At 46.6% G+C, this 22,014-nt stretch overlaps 8 protein-coding genes across 10 annotated transcripts; 3 read left to right on the forward strand and 5 right to left on the reverse strand.

Annotated features, from left to right (window-relative positions):
- Positions 1 to 861: 861 nt before the first annotated feature.
- Positions 862 to 1,763, reverse strand: LOC6538894 (serine protease 1). Its single transcript, XM_002099362.3, has one exon. The coding sequence runs from the start codon at positions 1,746 to 1,748 to the stop codon at positions 924 to 926; it is 825 nt and encodes a 274-aa protein (XP_002099398.2). The 5' UTR covers positions 1,749 to 1,763; the 3' UTR covers positions 862 to 923.
- A 984-nt stretch (positions 1,764 to 2,747) lies between these two features.
- On the forward strand, positions 2,748 to 3,688 carry LOC6538895 (serine protease 1). Its single transcript, XM_002099363.3, has one exon. The coding sequence runs from the start codon at positions 2,775 to 2,777 to the stop codon at positions 3,576 to 3,578; it is 804 nt and encodes a 267-aa protein (XP_002099399.1). The 5' UTR covers positions 2,748 to 2,774; the 3' UTR covers positions 3,579 to 3,688.
- Positions 3,689 to 3,875: 187 nt separating this feature from the next.
- On the forward strand, positions 3,876 to 5,780 carry LOC6538896 (prolyl 4-hydroxylase subunit alpha-1). The gene is made up of 5 exons (XM_002099364.4): positions 3,876 to 4,116; positions 4,169 to 4,332; positions 4,388 to 5,361; positions 5,416 to 5,581; positions 5,646 to 5,780. Exons 1-5 carry the CDS (start codon positions 3,932 to 3,934, stop codon positions 5,738 to 5,740), a joined length of 1,584 nt encoding a protein of 527 aa, XP_002099400.1. The 5' UTR covers positions 3,876 to 3,931; the 3' UTR covers positions 5,741 to 5,780.
- Positions 5,781 to 5,799: 19 nt separating this feature from the next.
- Positions 5,800 to 9,980, reverse strand: LOC6538897 (prolyl 4-hydroxylase subunit alpha-2). Its single transcript, XM_002099365.4, has 6 exons — positions 9,723 to 9,980; positions 7,616 to 7,770; positions 7,400 to 7,556; positions 6,177 to 7,032; positions 5,955 to 6,120; positions 5,800 to 5,900 (listed from the first exon to the last, which is right to left on the reverse strand). Exons 1-6 carry the CDS (start codon positions 9,893 to 9,895, stop codon positions 5,800 to 5,802), a joined length of 1,608 nt encoding a protein of 535 aa, XP_002099401.1. The 5' UTR covers positions 9,896 to 9,980.
- A 668-nt stretch (positions 9,981 to 10,648) lies between these two features.
- LOC6538898 (prolyl 4-hydroxylase subunit alpha-1) lies at positions 10,649 to 14,572 on the reverse strand. Of its 2 annotated transcripts, XM_002099366.3 has the most exons (8): positions 13,998 to 14,572; positions 12,915 to 13,069; positions 12,704 to 12,851; positions 12,053 to 12,264; positions 11,830 to 11,978; positions 11,268 to 11,771; positions 11,036 to 11,201; positions 10,649 to 10,771 (listed from the first exon to the last, which is right to left on the reverse strand). In XM_002099366.3, exons 1-8 carry the CDS (start codon positions 14,174 to 14,176, stop codon positions 10,671 to 10,673), a joined length of 1,614 nt encoding a protein of 537 aa, XP_002099402.1. In that variant the 5' UTR covers positions 14,177 to 14,572; the 3' UTR covers positions 10,649 to 10,670. The 2 variants fall into 2 exon arrangements, with proteins under 2 accessions (XP_002099402.1, XP_015049091.1); XM_015193605.2 differs by lacking the exons at positions 12,915 to 13,069; positions 13,998 to 14,572 and having other exon boundaries at positions 12,053 to 12,277; positions 12,704 to 12,845.
- A 110-nt stretch (positions 14,573 to 14,682) lies between these two features.
- Positions 14,683 to 17,519, reverse strand: LOC6538899 (prolyl 4-hydroxylase subunit alpha-1). Its single transcript, XM_039375351.2, has 6 exons — positions 16,864 to 17,519; positions 16,597 to 16,787; positions 16,370 to 16,524; positions 15,838 to 16,263; positions 15,582 to 15,756; positions 14,683 to 15,232 (listed from the first exon to the last, which is right to left on the reverse strand). Exons 1-6 carry the CDS (start codon positions 17,352 to 17,354, stop codon positions 15,210 to 15,212), a joined length of 1,461 nt encoding a protein of 486 aa, XP_039231285.1. The 5' UTR covers positions 17,355 to 17,519; the 3' UTR covers positions 14,683 to 15,209.
- A 125-nt stretch (positions 17,520 to 17,644) lies between these two features.
- On the reverse strand, positions 17,645 to 19,805 carry LOC6538900 (prolyl 4-hydroxylase subunit alpha-2). Of its 2 annotated transcripts, none has more exons than XM_039375350.2 (6): positions 19,450 to 19,805; positions 18,710 to 19,388; positions 18,200 to 18,649; positions 18,078 to 18,137; positions 17,859 to 18,024; positions 17,645 to 17,796 (listed from the first exon to the last, which is right to left on the reverse strand). In XM_039375350.2, exons 1-6 carry the CDS (start codon positions 19,617 to 19,619, stop codon positions 17,699 to 17,701), a joined length of 1,623 nt encoding a protein of 540 aa, XP_039231284.1. In that variant the 5' UTR covers positions 19,620 to 19,805; the 3' UTR covers positions 17,645 to 17,698. The 2 variants fall into 2 exon arrangements, with proteins under 2 accessions (XP_039231284.1, XP_002099404.2); XM_002099368.4 differs by having other exon boundaries at positions 18,200 to 18,652; positions 19,450 to 19,803.
- Positions 19,806 to 19,849: 44 nt separating this feature from the next.
- Positions 19,850 to 21,956, forward strand: LOC6538901 (prolyl 4-hydroxylase subunit alpha-2). The gene is made up of 9 exons (XM_002099369.4): positions 19,850 to 20,168; positions 20,221 to 20,354; positions 20,404 to 20,554; positions 20,608 to 20,807; positions 20,856 to 20,983; positions 21,039 to 21,482; positions 21,534 to 21,575; positions 21,630 to 21,795; positions 21,854 to 21,956. The coding sequence occupies exons 1-9, from the start codon at positions 19,969 to 19,971 to the stop codon at positions 21,916 to 21,918; spliced, it is 1,530 nt and encodes a 509-aa protein (XP_002099405.2). The 5' UTR covers positions 19,850 to 19,968; the 3' UTR covers positions 21,919 to 21,956.
- Positions 21,957 to 22,014: the final 58 nt, after the last annotated feature.

A 22,014-nucleotide genomic window follows, 5' to 3' on the forward strand; every position in this document is an offset into this window, starting at 1 on the left:
GAAATGCGAAATGCTCAAGGGCGGCGAAAAATGGCCTGCCACATTGCATTTGGCATTGGCCAAAAATACACTTTATGCTGAATTTTAACTGAGATTTTAAGATAGTTTGATCCACTGAAATTTGTTCCTTTGCCAGCAAAGGAATATAGAGATAGTGTGCTTCTTTTAGAAGATTTACAATTTTGCATGCAAAGGTTCAACGGAAGTCTATCATAATAGTTGAAAACTTTGAATGAAAGCTGTTATCAGTTCAACATTACCAACTAACAAACTCACTTGAAGCAGAAACTAGTTATCAGCACAAATTTACTTTAATTTATAGTACTTCTTATCAGATTTCTTGAGAACATGGGCATACAGCTTATGTTTTTCTTGTATCTCATAACTTGATTCAAGATTAATTTGATCAATTTACACATTGGCAATGACTCAAATGTTAATAATAATCCTCAAGCGTGTTTTACGAGTATGTACCTAAGCGTTACAAACCTGACAAGTCGTGAGTACATGTCATATATTTGAAACAGACACACTTCCGCTGCACTTATCATGTCATAATATATAGCCCAACTTTTAATGGAACCGCGATTAACATACTCTTACTACTAAGGAGTATAAGGCTTTGTTGTTCTTTAAAGGATTTTAAATATGTAAATAGATGACTAATATTTATATCTGTTTTGAAAATAAAGTAAAGTCCTTAGTAGTTATAATGGAGTATAAGGCTCTTAGCCATTTGCCAAATAAACATTCGTTTCAAAACAAATCATGGTTTTTCATGGTTTTTCCGTACCAATAATGGTATTCTAACAGAACCAAGGTTCTTAAAAACCCAAGATAGTATAAAGATAAAGACCGCAATTATTTTGTTATACTCATTTTATTAAAAAATTCCCAAAAAAAGGGGAAAAAACACAAAGCTCTTAGTAGGAGATGCCGGTGTTGTCGCGGATCCAGTCCAAGTAACCGGTGACGCGGGAGAAGACGGCGGGGTGGCCAGCCTGGCAGCCGGCGCCGGAGCCGAAGGAGGTCACTCCGACCAGGCGGTTGCCCTCGTGTGTGACCAATGGGCCACCAGAGTCACCCTGGCAGGTGGACCGGCCTCCGTCGGTGTTGATGCAGATCATGTTGTCGTGGAGGGACCAGGTGCGGCTGCACTCGCTCTGGGATATGATCTGGACATCGACAGCCTGGAGCCAGTCGGGCAGTGGGCTGCCATCGTAGGTGCCGCCCCATCCGGAGGCAACAGCCCACCATCCGGCGTAGTCCTGGTAGCGGTCGTTGTAGCTGGGCAGCTCCACCTTGTTGACCAGGTGCCAGAAGTCGACGTGCGGGGTGCGGATCAGGGAGATGTCGTTGTGCAGGTTGCCGCTGTTGTAGTGGTGGTGCTGGATGATGTCGCCACTGCCCACCCAGTGGGTGTACTGGGGCTGGTTGCGCAGACTGGCTCCGTAGTTGATGGTCACTCCACTGGCTCCGTTGGTGCAGTGGGCGGCGGTCAGGACCCAGGTGTTGCCAATGATGGAGCCACCGCACCACCAGTTTCCATTGCCGCTGAAGAGCAGACCCACGATGTAGGGCACCTTGCCCTCGTAGGCTGGGTAGCCGTTGGTGATGCGACCCTGGATGTCCTTGACGGGCACGGGGGTCAGCTTCTGCTGCGGGGTTGGGATGGCAGTGGCTGCGGCCACGGCCAGAGCCAGGAATACGAACAGTTTCATCTTGGACAACTTGGTCTTACAACTCATGGTTTTTCCACAAGCTGAGCGCCCTTTTATACCGAATACAATGTCTTATCATCCTCAGGAAACGACGGTTGTATATTGTGTCCAGTTTTTGGCATGATAAGTTTGCCGTCTGAACGTAGTCTATTCTAAATATATGGCGTGTACTTAAGCTTTAAAGTTGTGTACATTTTGTAAAATCTGATAACTTAATAGAGCTGATGCTATAACACAAATGTGCAAAGTATTGATCTTAAGTTGTTTTGCAAGTCTTTTCTTAAGTTGTATAAGTTAGCCTGCTAGGTTCTGATAGGATGCTTGAGTGATCGTAGTATGGACTTTCCATTGCTATGCTGAATGAGCACAAAAATGTATGAATGAAAGCCAAAATCAGCTGATTCACTGAACACCTAGTAGTACATTGTTATCAGCAAATAAAGCCTTTTATTTATGGTCCTCACTCGAATAATTATCATTCATCGTACGTGTGGCACAAACTAGATTAAAGACCTAAGTATCATTGATGGGGAAGATATGCATGCCTCGTAAATTTCAAACATAATGCTTTCAGATCGTCTGGAATTTATCAAAATATGACTTTTAGTTTGAACTATTTACATATCTTTCTGTTTAGATAGCCCTCAGAGGATAAAAACTAAGTATTTTGAATTAAACAGATGTGTGATATCCTGATATGATAGTATCCATAGGTTCTGCCTTATAAAAATCTAATTTTATTTGATTTTTGTATAGTGCTTCGATTGGCAAGTAAAATAATCATCTTGGCAATCTTTAATTCGCTCTTATTGATTATAGATTAATACGACTACGGACTTATTCTAATACTGTCACTCTTCAATGGCCAAGTACAGACAATAATTCAACAATTCTTATCAGCCAGTTTAACTTGTCACGGCTGAAATCTGGCAAAATATATTGGCACCAAATATTACTAAGAAGCGACAAGAAACTATGGCTCGTATTGATAAGGCGATGGTATAAATGTTCGGCCAATTTCTGAAAACGGCACAAGTTGAAAGACCTGCAAAGATGAAAGTGTTCGTATTCCTGGCTCTGGCCGTGGCAGCCGCCACTGCCATCCCAACCCCGCAGCAGAAGTTGGTGCCCACTCCGGTGAAGGACCTCAAGATCGAGGGTCGCATCACCAACGGCTACCCAGCCTACGAGGGCAAGGTGCCCTACATTGTGGGTCTGCTCTTCAGCGGCAACGGAAACTGGTGGTGCGGTGGCTCCATCATCGGCAACACCTGGGTCCTGACCGCCGCCCACTGCACCAACGGAGCCAGTGGAGTGACCATCAACTACGGAGCCAGTCTGCGCAACCAGCCCCAGTACACCCACTGGGTGGGCAGTGGCGACATCATCCAGCACCACCACTACAACAGCGGCAACCTGCACAACGACATCTCCCTGATCCGCACCCCGCACGTCGACTTCTGGCACCTGGTCAACAAGGTGGAGCTGCCCAGCTACAACGACCGCTACCAGGACTACGCCGGATGGTGGGCTGTTGCCTCCGGATGGGGCGGCACCTACGATGGCAGCCCACTGCCCGACTGGCTCCAGGCCGTCGATGTCCAGATCATTTCCCAGAGCGATTGCAGCCGCACCTGGTCTCTCCACGAGAACATGATCTGCATCAACACCGACGGAGGACGGTCCACCTGCCAGGGCGACTCTGGTGGCCCCCTGGTCACACACGAGGGCAACCGCCTGGTCGGAGTGACCTCCTTCGTGTCCGGCGACGGCTGCCAGTCTGGTGCTCCCGCTGTCTTCAGCCGTGTTACTGGTTACTTGGACTGGATCCGCGACAACACCGGCATCTCGTACTAAGTGATTGAGCAGCGAAGATTTTAGCTAAATTCATAGAACACTTTGTCTGCAGTCTTTTAGATTTCAGATGAGAAGTTAGCATCCAAATAAATACTTTCTTTTTGAATATATCCACCTGTTCAGCTTTGAATTCTGAGGGATGGAGATGGAGAGATTTAGAGAGTCAAATCGAACGAGTTGTTTGCTTAGCATCGCTGGTGTGGCTGTTTGTATCTGACATCTTTGTTTGCACAGCGTTTCTGTCTGGATACGTGACAGTTTCCAAATGGAATATGGGTCTACTTGGCCCAGTTGCTACTTGAATAAGAGTCAGTCTGCATCGGTAACTCTTGGTTCACAGTGCTCTGTTCATAATGTTGGATCGGCACTGTCTTTACTTTGGGATTTTCCAGCTTATCATTTGGGTTGGAGTAGCGAATGGAGAGTTTTATTCATCGGTGGACAGTATGCAGGATTTGGCACAAGTGGAAGAAGAACTCCTAAATGCCACGCGTTCGTATCTGGAGTCCCAGCAAAAGCAGCTTGACTTCTACCGCAGGTAACATTATCTCAAAGTACTTGGACTTGAAAATTACCATTTCATTTAATAGGTATGTGGAGCAAATAAAACGGGAACATGAGTGGGCAACATCGCAGTTGAAACTGGATGAGTATCTCGGCCATCCTTTGCACGCCTTCAGATTGCTCAAGCGATTGGTTCGGGATTGGGATGCGCTGATCTTTGAACCCATAGTGGCCAACGACGCCAGAGAAAGTAAGTATTGTTACTCCATACGTGACCCATACAATAAGTTCTTGATACCCAAAAGAGTTTCGCGCATTCGTGGAGGTTCTGAGCAGGGACTTGGGCTACCCTGATCAATCTGAGCTCCAGGGAGCCATCAAGGGATTGGCCAGGCTGCAGAAGGTCTACAATCTCCCTACCTCGGACTTGGCCGATGGCATCATCAATGGTTTTCCCTACGAGTCGGATCTGCAATGGCGTGAATGCTACGAAATCGGTGTGCAGCTCTTCGATCTTAAGGAGTATAAGAAATCCCTGGAATGGCTGCAAGTGGCACTTATCCTTCTTCAGAGTAGTTCAAGAACGGAAAAAGATGCGAATCACTACGTTGCAGATATCCGGGAATATGCATCCATGGCCAATTATGAGTTGGGCAATCCGAAGAAGGCCAGAAGGCTACTAAATCAGGTCCTTGATAAGCAACCCAAACACTCCGCGCAGCAAACTCGAAAGTATCTGGAGAGTAGGGAGCCGGGAAAGAATGTCCGGGAGACGAACCCCTCGTGGTTTGCCAACTACACGAGGCTATGCCAGGGCAGAAGATTACCCGAAGAGCGGAGTGGTGATCCCTTGAAATGCTACCTGGATGGTAAACGACATGCTTACTTCATCCTGGCGCCACTGCAAGTGGAGCCGGTGCACCTGGATCCGGACATCAATGTCTACCACGGCATGCTGAGCTCCAAGCACATTCAGTCCATCTTCGAGGAGGCAGACAAGAAGGAGATGGTTCGATCCGCTGTGGCCGGAGATGGTGGAGCACGCACCGTGAAGGATCTGCGGGTCAGTCAGCAAACCTGGCTGGACTACAAGTCGCCGGTGATGAAGTCCGTGGGTCGGATCATTGAGTTTGTATCCGGATTCGATATGGCCGGAGCCGAGTTTATGCAGGTGGCCAACTACGGAGTTGGAGGGCAGTACGAGCCGCATCCGGACTACTTTGAGGTCAATCTGCCGGAGGAGTTCATAGGAGATCGCATCTCCACCAGCATGTTCTATGTGAGTTGTAGTTCTTAAGTTTTCGAATCTTTTTCAAGCTTTTACTTGCTGCAGCTCTCTGACGTGGAACAAGGTGGTTATACCGTCTTCACCAAGCTTAATGTGTTCCTGCCACCTGTGAAAGGAGCTCTGGTCATGTGGCACAATCTGCATCGATCCCTGGATGTGGATGCTCGCACTTTGCACGCCGGCTGTCCAGTCATCGTGGGTTCCAAACGGAGTAAGCACACGCTTTTTTTTGAGTATCTAAAATTTATATTTATCACTTCATGTTCCTATTACAGTTGGCAACATTTGGATGCACTCGGGCTACCAGGAGTTCCGTCGTCCTTGCGGCCTCACCTCAGATAGCTACAAGTCAGTTGGCTATCGAGATTAGGTGTAATTTACACATTTAATAAATTAATATCTTATTTTAATTGGCGTTGAGCTAACTTCCTAGTCAAAGTCCCTGTAATGCAGTGAGATTTCCTGGTTCCTTTCCAGATCGCAGGGCCTTACTTTATCCTGATTGCGTTCTCGAATCCACACATTGGCAACTGTTTAATGCATTCGTTATAAACTGACACCTTGCTGTTAAAGGATTCACTTACTCCATTTGCTGCCCTGAAGCACAGGACAAGCGGCGTGTTTGGTGCGAAAGTCCTGATCCCCAGAGGGATGCAGATTGTACCAAAAGAGAAGACTTCCTTTTTCTGGAGTCACCAGCAGGGGCAGAAAGGGAAAAGCGGTTCCACCGCCGGCTTCTACATCAGATAGCTGAAAAGTATTTATTTCAATTTTTTTCGAAGACTTTGGAATTACAAGAAACTCACGTAGTAAATGCCCGTTGCAATTCGGTTGCCATGAAGATCTCCCTCCTGGTAAACGTGGTTCTCGGGAAAGCTGTCCCAGTGCGGCTCATAGTGTCCACCGATGCCGTAGTTTGCCACCTGCAGATCCTCGGCATACTCCATGTTTAAGCCGGAGAAGTCGCCCACATGATGGCTCAGTAGTTTGGTGGCTGCGCTCCTGGAGTAATTGAAGGAGGCACCTTGGCTGGTGCGAAAGGCGGCTGCCGTGGAACCTCCATTTCCGGCCAAGGAGTACACTGTGGACCTCTTTATTCTAGGCCTAGCTGTTCTCTGGAGGGACTCCGAGTCCTTGGCGCCAATCACCTGATGCAGTTGCACCAGCAGCGGATCCAGGTGCAGCTCCTCCAACTTAAAAGGAGCGTAGCCCAAGCGACTCTTTCTAAGGCGACATCTGAGATTTCGCTGCTTGGCAGGAAGGGGAGCCAACTCGCCACGGCACACCTGCTCGTACATGCGAAACTCCCGGGACTCATGGTAGTCTCCCGGTCTGCGTGCGGTCAAGTGAAGCAGCCCGTTCTTGTCGCCATCGGTGATTAGCTCCTCCAGTTGCTGGCGTGCCTCCAGGAGGTGACTCCTTTGGTCCGGCTCTATGGCAAGCACATGGTTCACCAGACTCAGGGCACTTTCGTGGGCGCCCATCTCCCGATGATATTCCACCACTGCCTCCATGAAGTCCAGCGAGGCGGACTCCGAGCCATAGGACTGCTCCCCGAGCAACTGCATCGACTGCTGCAGCCATGGCACCGTGTGGTTGTAGTCTCGCAGGGCGTACAGGTGCTGGCCGAGCACAAAGCAATCCTGCCAGGACATGGCCGTGCTGAGTATAGAGTACATATGTTAATAGACACTTAATAATACTCGCAGAATGTTAAATATAAGTTATTAGCCATAATTTTAGCTAACCAAGTCGTTAACTTTATGGCTTCCTTTTCCACTGCTCACTGGCTTACTGGTTTCGCTAAAATATCACAGTCTTAAGCTCACAACATGGAAAAGGCAGCGGAATAAGAAAATATAATTGCCGCTTTGTGTTTCTATAACAACAAGGTAAAAGCGCAAGAGCTTCAAGACATTGTTTTGCCATCGTTTTAATAAAAACTCTGTGTTAAGCTTCCCACCTTGGGTTCATCATAATACCAAGCTATGGTTTAACAAAGAGCTGTCATATCTTGGCCATTACTCACCCGTACTTAATTCCATTCAGGATTCCACTGGCCAGCTCAGCCACATCCAGTTGATAGGTCTGCTGAAGTCGAGTAAGAGCTATCGCCGATCCCACGAAGTCGTCCTGCGAAGGAAAGCTCAGATTCTCCTTAAGTCTGGCCATGGCATCAAGATAGTCTGCAGGGAAACAGGTTCATATCGTATCTCAACTTATACAGATATAGTGATAAACCCACTTGAGCGACTCGAGTCCGCCGTAACACTGCCCTCGAAGGTTTCCCAATCGCTGTGAAGGCGTTTTATGAGCCGGAACGCGTTCACCGGATTGTTGAGGTAGTCATCGATTCCATCGGCGGCATTCAGGTGTTCCACGCGGATGGCATCGATCTCACTGAGATCATAAACAAAGTTATCATTAATCAGACTCATCATAACTAAAGGAATTTGCATAAATTAACTTATTTGGGATGGACAAACTAAAGCTTAAAGATCTCTGGCTGATACACTGGAAAAACGCAACCTGAGTTTAAGCATAATTAATTGGGGTTTTTTGAATATACAAATTGGAACTGAAAGGATTTGTTTCGCCTAATTAATAAGATCGGAAATCAGATTACTTTGATACTCTCGATTAAATAAATTGCTATACATTTTAAGGCAATTTTTACCAACTGATTTATGTTTCACTTGTATTTTATAAGTGAATTAGTAAACTTTCAAGAACTCTTTACCTGGTGTTAATGAATCTAAGCACCTGCTGATTGCAACCATTATTCAGAATTAAGGCATGCAGAAAAAATGGCTTTAGAATAAGCAGTACTACCCAGAAATGTATTCAAGTTTGGTTTTATCGCTGGGTTGGCTGTTTTGAATAATTAACGCATTTATTTTCACGCCTGTCGCCTGCATTGCGGCTCATTTAGAAGTCATTAAGTTGGGATCGTAACCATAATCTGAATCTAAAGCAAGACACAACTAATTTGAGCTCACATCTTTTGTTGCAAACTCCATTGTGCCGATGATGGAGTGCCGGCACTTGTTCCCAATAAATCTATTTTATGGCGATTTTGAAAAGGAGACGCCATACACAATGAGTAAGCCAAAGAAATTGAATTATTTTAAAGGGTTCGTTGAAATACCAGTTTTGTACGGCAGCTGACTCAGATCGGTATAAATATTATACTTTACAATTTGTTAACGGTTTCTTATTAGATGGCCAGGAATCCGGTTTGCAAATGCGCATGATAAACAAAGTAATATTGTATGCATAGCTGAGGCGATGAGTGCACCATATTTTAAGATTCGTATCTCGTATCAGCCAAGTCGATGACACTTATAACTGAACAACAAAATAAACTAGCGGCAATTGTTTCTTAGATAGCGATCGGCGATGGTAGCAATCGATTTGCCAGATAATCAAATGCAAAATTCAACAAGTTGCCGAAAGTTGTTGGCCGGCGATTTGTGTTTTGTGCTTTATATGAACCATTAATTAGTATAATAACCGGCGCGAATAAATCAAGCCAAGAAATGGGAGAAATTAGCAGTCCATAAAATAAATACGAGAATCACCTGGCGCATCTAAGCAAATAGCATCGGTTAGGGAGTTTAACGTCTGCAAACGGCGACAAATCGCTGGGTTGCCATTCACTTTTATGGCAACCGGTCGTCGGCTGTTGGGGCACAAATCAGCATAATTGTAATAAAACTAACCGAAGCTAACTAGAATTTAATATCTCGGTGAGCTCGGAACTCTCCCACACCCAACTTTAATTAGCCAAAATATGGACAGCAGTTGGAAATCTGCCCACCCGAGTTCGATGCCAGTTTTTGATTTACGTGGGCGGCTGGATGTGGATGACGCCCAAAATGGAAAATTCGCCATCGCATGCCAACTGCCAACTGCCAATTGATTTTCATTCCAATTTTTCAACTGGCAGAGCATATGCCTGGAAAATTGATGGGCTCTGCCAGCAAAAGTGGCTGGTGCGCGAAATGCGTATCTCATTTGCATCTGATTAAAACTAACCATCTGGAATCTGGAATCAATGTGCTGTAGGCTCGGCTAGAACCTGAAAAACTCTCCATTTTAATCTGCTCTTTGAAAGCCTTTAAAATTCTTTTAATTTAGTTCATTCCACTCTCATGAAATTTACATAATTATATGATTGGGATATCAACACAAGTTTCGGTGAATTGTGCTTTAATAATCATATATTATTTATTTGACTTTAAGTTGGTATAAATACGGATTATAACTCCATTGATTCTCACACTTTCTAGCATCACCTCATTTTCAGAGAATATCCTTCAAGGATATGCTCAACTTTCTATTCCTTTTACCTCTGTAGCGCCTCAGCGTGCTGGCTGATCTCATGCACATAGTTTTGCAGCTCCGCCAGGAGGAGCACCTCCGTCTCGAACAGCTTCTCCAGACCCGAGGTGGAGCTGAAGAACTCCGCGCGGCAGGATAGCACCTGCAGGGCCAGGAGAAGGACGCACTTGGCCAAAAGCATCGCACTTCACCGATAAAACGCCAGCGGCTTTTAGAACGCGGAACGCGGTTTGCTTGTTGTTCCAGCCGCGATTCGTTAGGAACTGTTTTCAGTTGGCGGCAAAAAAGCGACGATCTTTGAAAAAACGAAAAAAATATATGATGCGAAAAAGCTCGCGGCGTTTGTGATGAAGCGTTTTCGAGCTGCGGGTGTCGATCGAGCAGTTCCAGTGCTCCAATCGAATGGAACGGCGTTTCTGGTCAAAGAACTGCCCGCGGGGGCCAAGTTCTGCTTGATTGGGTCTCCAGTGCCACAAAGTGAAGTGGGTTCAATAAACTGAATTCTTTAAGTACATGTACATAGACCAAAGTTTAGTTCTAGGAATCATAACTCAATTTCATGAAATGTGCCACGCACTTTTCCCAGTTAGCCAGAATTTCCCCGCTAATTACTTTCACTTGTCTGCTCGTCGCAGTTGTCACTTCACGAGCCCGAAAATATTCAAATCCCCCGAAGAAACTTTGCCCGTGAACTTGTTTATGCAAATGAAGCCGGCAAATGAATACGCAACTGGCTTTTGGCTCATCTCAAAGCCAGTTCGCTTCGTTTGTTTTGAGTGTTTTCAGTATTTTGAGTGTTTGGAGTGTTTTGAGTATTTTGAGTGTTTTGAGTGTTTTGAGTGTTTTGAGTGTTTTGAGTGACTCTGCCGAGCACTTTGAGTGCGAAACCTTTAACCCACTGAGTCTGTTCAGGCCAAGAAAGAGACACGCTGAGTTTAACCTGACTATCACGAACTTTATTTGATTATCTCGTACTCCAGCGACACCTCGTGATCCCGGAAAACGTCGCAGGGTCGGGCGAATGTCTGGGTCACCTCGTGTATCCACACGTTGCCAACTGCAAAGATCGGAAGTGAATCACATTAATTGCGTATGTCAACTCGAAATGGATGGTGGCATAATTTTACTTAAATCTAATTAACATCTAATCTTTAATCAGAAGGCTAAAGAGGTGTTTTTACTATAATTTCAGATGCCATCAAAAGTGTGCATTGCTTTGGAATTTGCTTTTAACAGTGATTGTTGTTAGTTATTTGAAGAGTTCAGCTCATTACAAACTGAGCTGAGTTATGGAGCATTGCTCCTGGAGGGGATTACTTACTCCACTTGCTGCCCTTGAGCACTGGACAGCCGGCGTGCTTGGTGCGGTAGTCCTTGTCCAGGGAGCGGTGCAGGTTGTACCAGAAGAGGACGTTGCCCAGCTGCGGCTTCACGGCGATGTCCAGGAAGGGAAAGGCGGTGGCACCGCCCTGCTCCACCTCGGACAGCTGGATGGATGGGTGTTAATTGGTGTTACTAAATCATGCAGGGATTGCGGCCATGTCAGAACTCACATAAAATATGGCAGTGGCAATGCGGTTGCCCTCCTCCTCGGGATAATGATTGGGGTCCCGAAAGAAGTCCCAGTGCGGCTCGTAGTGCCCACCCACGCCGTAGTTGGCCACTTGGAGCTGCTCGCAGTAGGTGGTATCCAGTCCGGTGGCTTCCTTCAGGTCCCGGAGCATGCCCACCATCGTCGGATGCGACTCGTACGCCAGCCACGCATTCTTGCTCACCCGGAAGGCGGACTTCTTGTGCTGTCCGCCGGGCAGGGGATTCACTGTGGAGCGACGCATGCGCGGCACAGCCATTTCCCGGAGCTGTGAGATCTTTCGCGGACTCAGCATGTCGTGGTAGGTTGCCACATAGGGATCCAGGCTGTGCTCCTCCAGCTTCAGTGGCGCCAGGTAGCGGTAAGGATGACTTCCACGGCTATAGCGACACCGCAGTTCCTGGCGGGCAATGGGATGCACCTCTCCGCGGCACACCTTTTCGTATTGGGCGAACTCCTCCGACAGCTGTGAAAGTGGATGTAAACTTTAAGTATCTTCAACACCTCATCAGTCTTAAGCTTACGTTGTAGGAGTCCGTGTGCTTTGGCAGATAGCCATCATCGATGTCCTCCGGAGGCGCCGTTCCCTTGTCGCCCAGATGCCAGTTCCTTATGCGTTTGGGATCGAACTGCAGCACTCGCTGGCTCAGCTCGAAAGCCGTGTCGAAATCGCCTAAAAGTCGAATCAATGAGTATCCTCAAAGCTGGCCAATTTCCCCAGCTCCACTGGCTGTATTGTTTGCTCACCCAGTTGGAACAAACTCTTGGCCGTCGCCTCCATTTTGTTGAGGGTAAGCGTATCCGGTCCGCTGGTGGGCGTTTGCTGGCTGTGGGCGTGGCTGCTGTGACGTCGCAGGCGCTCCATCGATTCCCGCAGCCAGACCTTGGTGTTGTTGTAGTCCTCCATTTCAAAGAGTTGTTGACCCAGCTCGAAGCAATCCTGCCAGCTCATGTCGGAGCTAAAAATAGAGGCTGGAAGAGTTGGGATGGGTTCTCTCAACTGCAATATACCCTTTAAGCTAAGTTATTCAAAATTCAATTTCCATTGACGCACTTAAAACGGAAACGTGTCTAGTTTATAGCATTCGGAAGCTGGTCCGTCATTCATTTCAATTAAAAAGCTATGATGATAAACATTAGATCAAGCTTTGATGTATATGTTCAATGATATATGACAACTTTAGAATTTAGTTATTAAAAGTGCTTGATGATAGGTATCATTTCAGTCTAATACTCGGTGTTATTCACGAGGCACAAAACCATTTCGATTGGGGTTAAGTAACGAGGGGAGCCACTCGATTGAACTGGGATTAGATGGGATAGCCGGTATTTTAAGCCTGGCTGGTTATTGCTTATCCGCTTCCGCCACCCAGCCCACTTTCACCTGGGGGGTCTCACCCGTATTTGACGCCATTCAGGATGCCCTGGGCCACCTGGGCCACGTCCAGTTTGTAGGTGCTCTGCAGGCGGACGAGGGCCAGAGCAGCTCCCTCCACGTCCTCCTGGCTGGGGTAGCTCAGCCCGTACTCCCGGGTCGCATTGAAATCTAAGTGTGGAGATGGGACGTGATAGCAGTAATCCTGGAATGTGTGGGTGTGGGTGCACTTACTCATCTCCGCGGCCATCAGCTGCACTCGATCCTCCATCAGGGACCAGTCCGTGTGGAGGCGCTTCATCAGGCGGTACACGTTCACCGGATTGGTCAGGTAGTTCTCCGTATCCGTGGCGGCCATGGTGTGCTCCTTCTCGATGGAGGACAGCTCGCTGCGGATGGAACGAGTTCGGACTAGAGTTGCCTACCAGTTTGCTCGATTTATGTGACTCGTGTCGTCATAGTAGCTCATACCCGTATTTCGGCTTAATTAATTCTAATTTATGTGTGATTCTATATTCATAATAGTTTTAATGACCGCCGCGATAAGAAACAACAGGGCGAAATCCAATAAAACGAAAGCGAAATGCCAAACACAAAGCCAAAACCTGATAACCAATATTCGCCGATGCGGCCAACTGTCACAAATGATCAAATATCTGGGGCTAATACTCGAGATTAGGCTAACTACTCCAGTTTGGGTGACAGGTGGACATCTGTGATGATGTGATGAAGTGATGACTATTAGTTGCAATCACTGGCACGTCAATTTTGCTAATTTATAGCAGACATAAAGTCTGGCACATTGGTTTTCGGCGGCTACGTAAACTAGTTTTCAAAGGGCCGTAAAACTTTAATGGATTTGTAATTAAATTAGCATTGTTTCAAATATCGTGTTCTAGCTGAAACTATTGTGGGCTTTTTATGGCCACAAATCCAGCATTGAATTCCCGCTAAAATAAGTCCACTTCGTTTTGGGTCTCAGAGTGTGTGCCCAATTAGACAGAGTTTCAATACAATACAAAATCACAAGTGTTATCCAGTTATTATTCCAAAATAAGTCCACTTCGTTTTGGGTCTCAGAGTGTGTGCCCAATTAGACAGAGTTTCAATACAATACAAAATCACAAGTGTTATCCAGTTATTATACCAAAAGTTGTTGCTAACTGGTTAATCCTATTCACCCAAAGACGCGACTTGACAGCAATAATACGGGTTAACTTTGCTATCAGGTTACGCTATTGTATAACTCAATACGCAGGTTTGTATCCCAAGTCAAATGGAAATGGTTATCCTGATCATTCAGTTGGTTATGCTCACCCCTCCAGCTGTTGCAGTGCAGTTTTGAATGCATTGACCTTCGACCTGAGTTCCCTTGTGAGATACTGCTCCGTGTGCAGGAGCTCCTCCAGACCCGTAATGGATGAGAAGTAGTCCGAGGCGAGAGATCCCTGGCCCAGTAAGGAGATCACTCCCACCAGCAACACGAATCCACGCATTGTATCCTTTGTATATCCGTTTGCGTTCTAGTAAATATCCTTGCTATATCCGTATATCCCGGGTAATTGCTTGCAGATCTGCAAGTCCGCCGATGTTCGCGGCTCGTGGCGAACTGATCTTGGGCCAATCTGCGAGAGATCTCCACTTTGAGACATCCCCCAATGAAGCAATGATGCGGAGAGGAAACCGGCGGCGAGAATAAATTTCGCATGTGCGATGCCGAAACTAGTTGCGGTGGCCTATGGTTCGAAGAAAACTGTTTTATTAGCCAGTTCTGTGCATGTTCCGATGCGGAGAAGTTGGCCCGATGAGAGTGTACGGGTTTCTTTTCGGCCCGCCGTGTTTTATGGCTTGTTTTGCGCTGATTTACTGATGCTTATCGCCCCGGCGAGCTCGTTTCGAATTCTTAATTCTTAATTCTGAATTCTGAATTCGATTCGCATTCGGAACGGATCGGATTTGAATCGGATTCGAATCGCCCATTGTCTTTAGCTGAAGATTAGACCCAGCAAGCATATTAATACGGGCTAATTGGCAGTTAGCTGTTTGATATTTAAGACTGCACTGCGACTATTTAGCAGCTTCGGCTAGAGCCGTTTAACATTTCACATCCGACTGCTGCGACACTTCATATTTGCGGTCTATTGTTTATGGATGATGCTCCCCCCTCCGCAGGCTGCCAATTTGGAGCAATGATTTGTTAATGAGTCGAGCACCATAACTCACACAGTTGTGATCCGCAATCTCTGCTGATTTACGGACTTCAGAGGCGGCGACTAACTCACTTGTTTTATGGACCAGTGTTTGAGTAGCGGGCTTCCTCCTAACGACAAACCAATAATTATGGATGTCTTTGTTTGCCCGGCCCATTCACACCGGCGGATGGCCACTCCCAAGGGGAAATAAGGCAATAAAAGGCTGATTTTTAATCAAGTGCCAAGGTCAACTTTATTTGATTCCCCAGCTGGCAATTAATGCACATGTCGCACGGATCGGGAAACCATGGAAACCCATCAGGCATCGCTGCCCACGTCAATTGAGTCCTGTCCACGCGGCTGCATGCGAAATTGAGATGAATAAAAATGAAAGTAAGCGAGGAGTAAGTGAATGTCGACTTGGAGATACCCTGCACAAGGTGGTTATACAGAGAAGTGCGGGGATTGGAAGCTAGCAGTTAGTTAAGTGACTTTGTTTGGTGTAATTAAGCTAGCATACATTGTTTCCTGCAATGGATATTTCAAATATCATAGATCAAGTGCAAAACTAATATACCTCCTACAGGGTATCTCGCAGCACGTTCGACTGACAAGCGATGACAGCTTGTTTGGGGATGTGGTAAGTGCCACACTGGGCTGCAAACTGAATCCCAGCACGCAAGCCAAATCCATCCAGGCCGCAACTTACACAACTGGACGCCCAGGAGCACGGGACAGATGGCCTGGCCACTGCGGTAGTCCCACTCGGATGACGAGCCCGCGGCGGATCGTGTGTGCCAGTGGAGCAGCGCACCACGTGGCACATTCACGCCGAGCTCCAGTTGTGGAAACACCACGGCTCCTCCCATTCCGGGTGCCTGCAACTGTGCGGCGGGGGGTGGGAAATGGATCGGAAATTAATTAGTGGCACATTAGTCATTTAATTAGGCTGGAAAAACACGTACGTTCAACATGGCACGTGCCACATGCTGCACATCCGAGCTGTCCTCCAATTTGGTGATGTGCTCGTGGCCATGGCGACGTCCCGTCCAGGGATCTAGGCTCCCAAACTCAAGTCCCAGGTGAGGACTTATCCTGCCAAGCTTCTTTTGTGCCAGTTTGGAAAGTTTCAGCGGTTGATAGCTAACTCCTTTGGCTTCCTCCTCATCCACAAGCTCCAGCAGTTCACCAGTTTGCTTAGGCGTCAGTACATCGTGGTGCAGCACTATATATGGATCTGAGCTGATGGGCTCCAACCTGGAAGGCTGGAGGAGCAACCAGGGCGAACTGCCATCCAAGTGGCAGTAGTTGAAGCGACTCCCAGTTGAGACTTGCTGTGTTGCTCCGCGACAGAGCTCCTCGATGAGCAGCTGCTCCGTGGACTTGGGTTTCTAGGCAAAACAATTCGTTACTCTAACATATTTCAATTATCTGACTGCTTGAATTGGGGAAACCTGCGGCAAGAAATGTTTTTGCAGCTCTGATTCACCCACTTACTTGCTTCTTTGGCTTCGACTTTTGGCGCCTGCCCTTGGGCAGTTCCATCTTGGCCATGGCTTTTTCAATCTTTCTCTTGGCCTTCTGAATGCTCTGGTTCATTGGGAGCAGCAGTAGCAGCTCCTCGGCAGTTGCCAGGGCTCGGGAAAGCTCGCCTGGAAGATAAAAGAAACGAAATTTGGTATTCTGGTTGGGATATTGCACTTAATCCTAGGCCAACAACCCACCTGCGCGGTATTCAATGTTGAGAGTTGCCTCCAGGATGTGCACACGTCCACTCTCCCGTTCCCTCTGCAAATCCGTGGAGTTTTCGGCGGCGGAGGGCAGCTTCTTCAGAGCAGATTCTAGCCAGAATCTGGCCACCGAAAAGTCCGACTTGCGAGCCACTTCCAGGCAGTCGCCCCAGGACATGGAGGAGCTGAAATTATGCAAACAATTTTTGATTGCTTCTTTTTCCATTTTCCATTTCATTTCCTGCGCTTCAGCTTGCTCACCCCAACTTGAATCCATTCACCACGCCCACGGAGAGGCTGTTCGTGTCCAGTTCGTAGACGGATTGCAGATGCAGCAGCTGATTCAGGGACTCCTCGTAGTCCTCGTCGCTGGGCAGGGTTAGGTCCATGTCGGAGAACCCTTCTCCGAGCTCCAGCTCCTGAGTGGCATTCGCCAGCTGCTCCAATATGGGCCACACACTCTCAAAGCGCTTAAGAATGCCAAAGACATTTAGTGGATTACCCATATACTCCTCCACACTCTCCACTTGGCTGTGGATCTCCTCGATGGCCGAGGTCTCCCGGCGGATCTCCTCCAGCTGCAGCTCCAATCGTTCGACATAGTCACGCAACCCATCGATGAGCTGCGTTTCGGTGTCTAGCAGTGCCTCCAGTTGCTCCTCTCCTCTGGCGAAATTGGCCCCAGTCACGGATTCCAGCAGCAGAAACAGCTGAAGCAGCCACAAAGCACTGAAAACCACCGGCATTTGCATAATTAGATGTCTTCGGGCCTTTTCTCAGTCTGGTCGTTCTTCGCTTTGCTGTTGGCCCTCGGGTCAATGACTAGAGATATTTTCTATATTATGTATTAGATCGTATTTCGAACCGATCGCAGAACCATCGACTGACCGGCTTGAATCGTGAAGCTAAACTGAGGCCAAGGCCCCCATTTCCCATTTATCTTAGGCAGCTGGTGAGTTTAGTTTCTTGGTCATGTGTTTGAACTTTGTCTATGTGCCAAATGTTGTTTAACCTTTGTGGTGAATATAAAACTTCTTACTTGTTAGGTGTTGGATTAATATTAGCTTTTATTTGGAATGATTACATTATAGTTTCATTATTTGTTCTCCAAATGCAAAAACTTTCCTTCATCGCTGACCAAACCACAAGGTCGCCTGAATTCCTGAGCACCCACATGGAACCATTCATTGCAAACTGAAAGATAGAATATCTCACACATTGGAAACAGTTGCTTAAACCGTTAATGATTTACTTACTCCACTTTGATCCTTGAAGGACGGGGCAACCAGCATGCTTCGTGCGAAAGTCCTTGTGCGTAGAACTGTGTAGATTGTACCAGATTAGCAGACTTCCCTTCACAGGCGGAACAGCCAGCCGGAGAAAGGGAAAGGCAGTGGCTCCTCCCAGAGCAACATCATTTAGCTAAACATCGCAATCATTAAATATAGGTCTAAAGTTAAGGCAAAAAGACTTACGTAGAAAAGAGCAGTCGCCAGGCGGTTACCCTTCCAGCCGAAAACCTTTTGACCGTCGTCCTGCAAAATGTACAGAAAATCAGAAAATTAGTAGCTCTGCCTCACATTCCGGATGAGCTCACCTCCATGAAGTCGAAGTGCGGCTCGTACTGGCCTCCGATTCCGTAGTTGACCAGCTGCAGGGGCTCCGCACTCTCCGTGCTCAGTCCGGTGACATCCTCCAGGCGCTGCTTGATCTTGGCCAGCCAGGGATTCGCATCGTACCACAGCCAGGTGTTTTGGCTGGTCCGGATCTCAGTTGTGGTGGAGTTCCCGGATTGACCCACCATTGACCGCTTCATATTACCCTTGCCGTGTTCCATGATCATATCTATTTCGCTATCCCACAGCACTTCGTGGACGTAGGCGACATAGGGATCCAAATTCAGTTGCTCGATTTTGAAAGGCGCTAGGCGATAGTAGGGAACTCCCTGGTGGGTAAGCCAGCACCTCAGATTCCGCTGCTCTCGGGGAGTTTGATGGAGTTCTCCGCGACAGACTTGTGTGTACAGCTTGTAGCTCTCCTTGGGCTCCTTCTGAAATGTGTCAGTGTATGATGGAGTAATGTATTATATAGTAAGGGAAGTACTTACTTTTCCTGCTACATGAGGCAGATCCACTTGCTTTCTGGGCGTAAAACTGCGCTCCTTAGCCAATTGGCCTTCGTAGAGTAACTTGTTCCTGTGAGCCTCCTCATGATCCGGCTTTTTATCCAGTATTTCATTGTTTAACTTATGGGCTAACTTTAGATTTCCCAACCCATTGAAGGCGGGTGAAAGGTGTTCTAGAATCTCGACATCGCTGACATTGGGTGATATAAAACCCAATGGGTTACCGTGCAATTTCTTTCGGGCCTCCAATAGCCATTCGGATCCGTAGGAGTACTCCTTTATCTGGCAGAGATTCTTGCCCAGCTCAAAGCAGTCACTGGCACTCAACGAGATGTTCAGTGGGTTCTTCTCGCCAGGAAGGAGCACTCCAGAAGCGAGGTGGTCCGTGTTCAGCTGGTAGACATTCTGCAGCCGGAGAAGAGCCCGAGTGGCTCCGTTGAGATCCTCCTGAGTGGGTGCTTTGATGTTGATCTTCTCGAGAGAATCACCCAGGGTGCTCTTGTATGTCTCAAAATTACTGGAGTTAAATACAGGATCGAATACGTTGAACTTCCAGTCATGAACGAGGCGTCTGATGGTGATGAAGGCATTGAGGGGATTGCCAAAGTAGTCCTCGAGATCGCCACGATCATTTTGCTGCTCTTCAATATGATCCAAAAATCTATTATACCAAATAAACGTATCTTTATAGAGATTGAAGGATTTTTTGTGTATTTCAGCACCTTTTTAAGTTTTTCTGCTCTTGCTGAGCCCTCTCAAGATATTCATCGAACTTTTCTACTATAAAAGCCTCCACGTCGAGTAGTCTTTCCAGTTCACTAATAGCCGTGTAGTAATCTCCGTTGACTGAGATAGCGCAGAGTAATGGTAGAATAATACTGAGCCGAAACATTTTGACTGTTCAGTGTTCCATTTAGAACTGTTCTGGATTTCAGATAGACCATTTCGATGACATACAGACAGAGAGTCAAGAGTTTGCCAGGGAGTGCAGCTAAACAAACATTGACACAGTTGGACAGTTTTTTCGGCATTTTAAATAAAAAAAGGTTGCTGGGAAAAGTAGGGGATCCGATGAGCATCCGAGAGAGGTACACGCTTGAACTGCAAAATATTATTCTTAAAAGTTTTCTTTTCATCTGGCTTGGAGAGTAAAGCGAAATCAAAGCATAACAAATGAATTTCCCTCACTGAAAACGATAAATATACTATATTCCGGGTTTTCACGCTCAGTTTATCACGAGATGCCGAAACTTCTCACTTCACTAGCCATTCTATACTTCCTAGTTTTAGTTAAGAGTCATGGCAAAACTAAAATATTGCGAAATAACTATGCCATTTCGATACACGACATGGTTAAACTTATCGACTACGAGCATCAACTACTAGATATCCTACAGAACTTTACAAATGCACTGCAGCAAAGAGTGGATGCAATAGAATAGTAAGTGGAAAATGTAACTTAAGAGGCTGTATACGATTTCCTATCAATAAAGCTATTTGTACACGACTGATTACGAGGCAGAAAAGAAACTTCCCGATGATCCCATCAAGTCTTTTCGGATCATTCGTCGCCTGCACTCGGATTACCTCAACTGGAAGTGGCTCATGGAGCAGCAGCCGTGGGAGCGTAGGTACTATTACAGCATAAAATGACTCCACTTATTTCGATTCTCTAGCTCTTGTTAAGCATATAATTGCCATTGCCCCGCATATGCCAACATTAAAGGACATTGAGGAGGCCTTCAATGGATTGAGACTTATCCAGTGGACTTACTCGCTTCCAACTGCTCAAATGGCCGAGGGAGTTCTTCAGAACATCCATCACAAGTAAGCCCTAATTAGCTTTGTATATCCTCTTAATTCTGATAATACTCCCTTAGTACTTCGCTCGATGCAATGCAGTGTCTTACGATTGCCAGGCACTTGGTCAAACTTAAGGAATTTATTCGTGCCAAGGAGTGGTTGATGGTGGGTTTGCAGATGCACGAGGCAGATGAGGACAACGAGGTTTTTTATTCCCAACTCGGAATGCCCTTGTCCGATTTCTACGAGCTTTTCGCGGAAATCCATGATGAACTAGGTAGGACTATGAGCATATTGGATGTACCATACTCATAAGGTTCCACAGGTACTAGGTATTTGGCCATGAGTGAGCTGCGACTGGCTATAAAGAATTGGCCGGAAAGGGTCAGTCTGCAAAGAGCCCTCTCTCGGCTAAAGGTGAATATTCGCATTGGGAAGGAGCCAGCGAAAGCGGTGAGTAATTATGGTATTTTACTATGGAATACATTCAGAATCCTTTCTGTTTTAGAAAGAGAAGTCTGAAGGTGTCTACAACAAATGCTGCAGTACGGAATGTCGACCCTCCGCGAAACTCCATTGCTTGTACAACACCACAGCCTCGTACTTCCTTCGACTGGCGCCTCTGAAGATGGAACTCCTGTCCCTCGATCCCTACATGGTGCTCTTTCACGATGTGGTTTCTGACAAGGACATCACCAGCATTAGGAACCTGGCTAAGGGCGGTTTGGTCCGAGCCGTTACCGTGACCAAGGACGGAAGCTACGAAGAGGACCCCGCTCGCACCACCAAGGGCACGTGGCTAGTGGAGAATAGCAAGCTGATCCAGAGATTGTCCCAGCTGGCACAGGACATGACCAACTTGGACATCCGCGACGCGGACCCCTTTCAGGTTTTGAACTACGGAATAGGTGGCTACTACGGCACACATTTTGACTTCTTAGCAGATACAGAAGTAAGACAATACTTAAGTTGTTTTCCCAGTTAACTTTTCAATGTATTGCAGATGGGCAACTTTTCGAATCGCATCGCCACAGCAGTTTTTTATGTAAGTAATACGAGATTTACGGTGAATGTTTTTATACTCCCCAATCATCCAAAGTTGAGTGACGTGCCCCAAGGTGGAGCCACAATATTTCCGAAACTCGGACTCTCGGTATTTCCCAAGAAGGGCTCAGCACTTCTGTGGTACAATCTTGATCACAAGGGCGATGGCGATAATAGGACAGCCCACTCAGCTTGTCCCACAATTGTGGGTTCTAGATGGGGTAATATATACTATATATACAAATCCATTTGCTCATGTTAATTCATTTATTTTTGCAGTCATGACCAAGTGGATAAATGAAAGGGAGCAACTGTTTAGGAGACCATGTTTGACAACCCTTTAGAATAATGAATAATAAACACATTTATAATTAAGCTTAAAGTATTGTTAAAATGTATTTCACTATATCAAATTGATTTATTTTGCAGACTTTGCTATA

Source organism: Drosophila yakuba, chromosome 3R (genome assembly GCF_016746365.2).
Source record: "Drosophila yakuba strain Tai18E2 chromosome 3R, Prin_Dyak_Tai18E2_2.1, whole genome shotgun sequence".
Taxonomy (NCBI): Eukaryota; Metazoa; Arthropoda; class Insecta; order Diptera; family Drosophilidae; genus Drosophila; species Drosophila yakuba.

Coding starts and splice junctions, on each gene's coding strand:
- LOC6538895 (XM_002099363.3), top strand. CDS start 2,775: ATGAAAGTGTTCGTATTCCTGGCTCTGGCCGTGGCAGCCGCCACTGCC.
- LOC6538897 (XM_002099365.4), bottom strand. CDS start 9,895: ATGCTTTTGGCCAAGTGCGTCCTTCTCCTGGCCCTGCAGGTGCTATCC. Junction 7,771..9,722: donor CACGCTGAGGCGCTACAGAG/GTAAAAGGAATA, acceptor TTATGATCTCAG/TGAGATCGATGCCATCCGCG. Junction 6,121..6,176: donor TTGCAACGGGCATTTACTAC/GTGAGTTTCTTG, acceptor AATACTTTTCAG/CTATCTGATGTAGAAGCCGG.
- LOC6538899 (XM_039375351.2), bottom strand. CDS start 17,354: ATGCAAATGCCGGTGGTTTTCAGTGCTTTGTGGCTGCTTCAGCTGTTT. Junction 16,788..16,863: donor GTGAATGGATTCAAGTTGGG/GTGAGCAAGCTG, acceptor GCATAATTTCAG/CTCCTCCATGTCCTGGGGCG. Junction 16,525..16,596: donor CAACATTGAATACCGCGCAG/GTGGGTTGTTGG, acceptor TTTATCTTCCAG/GCGAGCTTTCCCGAGCCCTG.
- LOC6538894 (XM_002099362.3), bottom strand. CDS start 1,748: ATGAGTTGTAAGACCAAGTTGTCCAAGATGAAACTGTTCGTATTCCTG.
- LOC6538898 (XM_002099366.3), bottom strand. CDS start 14,176: ATGCGTGGATTCGTGTTGCTGGTGGGAGTGATCTCCTTACTGGGCCAG. Junction 11,202..11,267: donor TTGCCACTGCCATATTTTAT/GTGAGTTCTGAC, acceptor CCATCCATCCAG/CTGTCCGAGGTGGAGCAGGG. Junction 10,772..11,035: donor GCTCAAGGGCAGCAAGTGGA/GTAAGTAATCCC, acceptor CGATCTTTGCAG/TTGGCAACGTGTGGATACAC.
- LOC6538901 (XM_002099369.4), top strand. CDS start 19,969: ATGCCGAAACTTCTCACTTCACTAGCCATTCTATACTTCCTAGTTTTA. Junction 20,984..21,038: donor GGAAGGAGCCAGCGAAAGCG/GTGAGTAATTAT, acceptor TTTCTGTTTTAG/AAAGAGAAGTCTGAAGGTGT. Junction 21,483..21,533: donor ACTTCTTAGCAGATACAGAA/GTAAGACAATAC, acceptor AATGTATTGCAG/ATGGGCAACTTTTCGAATCG.
- LOC6538900 (XM_002099368.4), bottom strand. CDS start 19,619: ATGTTTCGGCTCAGTATTATTCTACCATTACTCTGCGCTATCTCAGTC. Junction 18,653..18,709: donor TGCCTCATGTAGCAGGAAAA/GTAAGTACTTCC, acceptor GACACATTTCAG/AAGGAGCCCAAGGAGAGCTA. Junction 18,138..18,199: donor CGCACTTCGACTTCATGGAG/GTGAGCTCATCC, acceptor TACATTTTGCAG/GACGACGGTCAAAAGGTTTT.
- LOC6538896 (XM_002099364.4), top strand. CDS start 3,932: ATGTTGGATCGGCACTGTCTTTACTTTGGGATTTTCCAGCTTATCATT. Junction 5,362..5,415: donor TCTCCACCAGCATGTTCTAT/GTGAGTTGTAGT, acceptor TACTTGCTGCAG/CTCTCTGACGTGGAACAAGG. Junction 5,582..5,645: donor CATCGTGGGTTCCAAACGGA/GTAAGCACACGC, acceptor TTCCTATTACAG/TTGGCAACATTTGGATGCAC.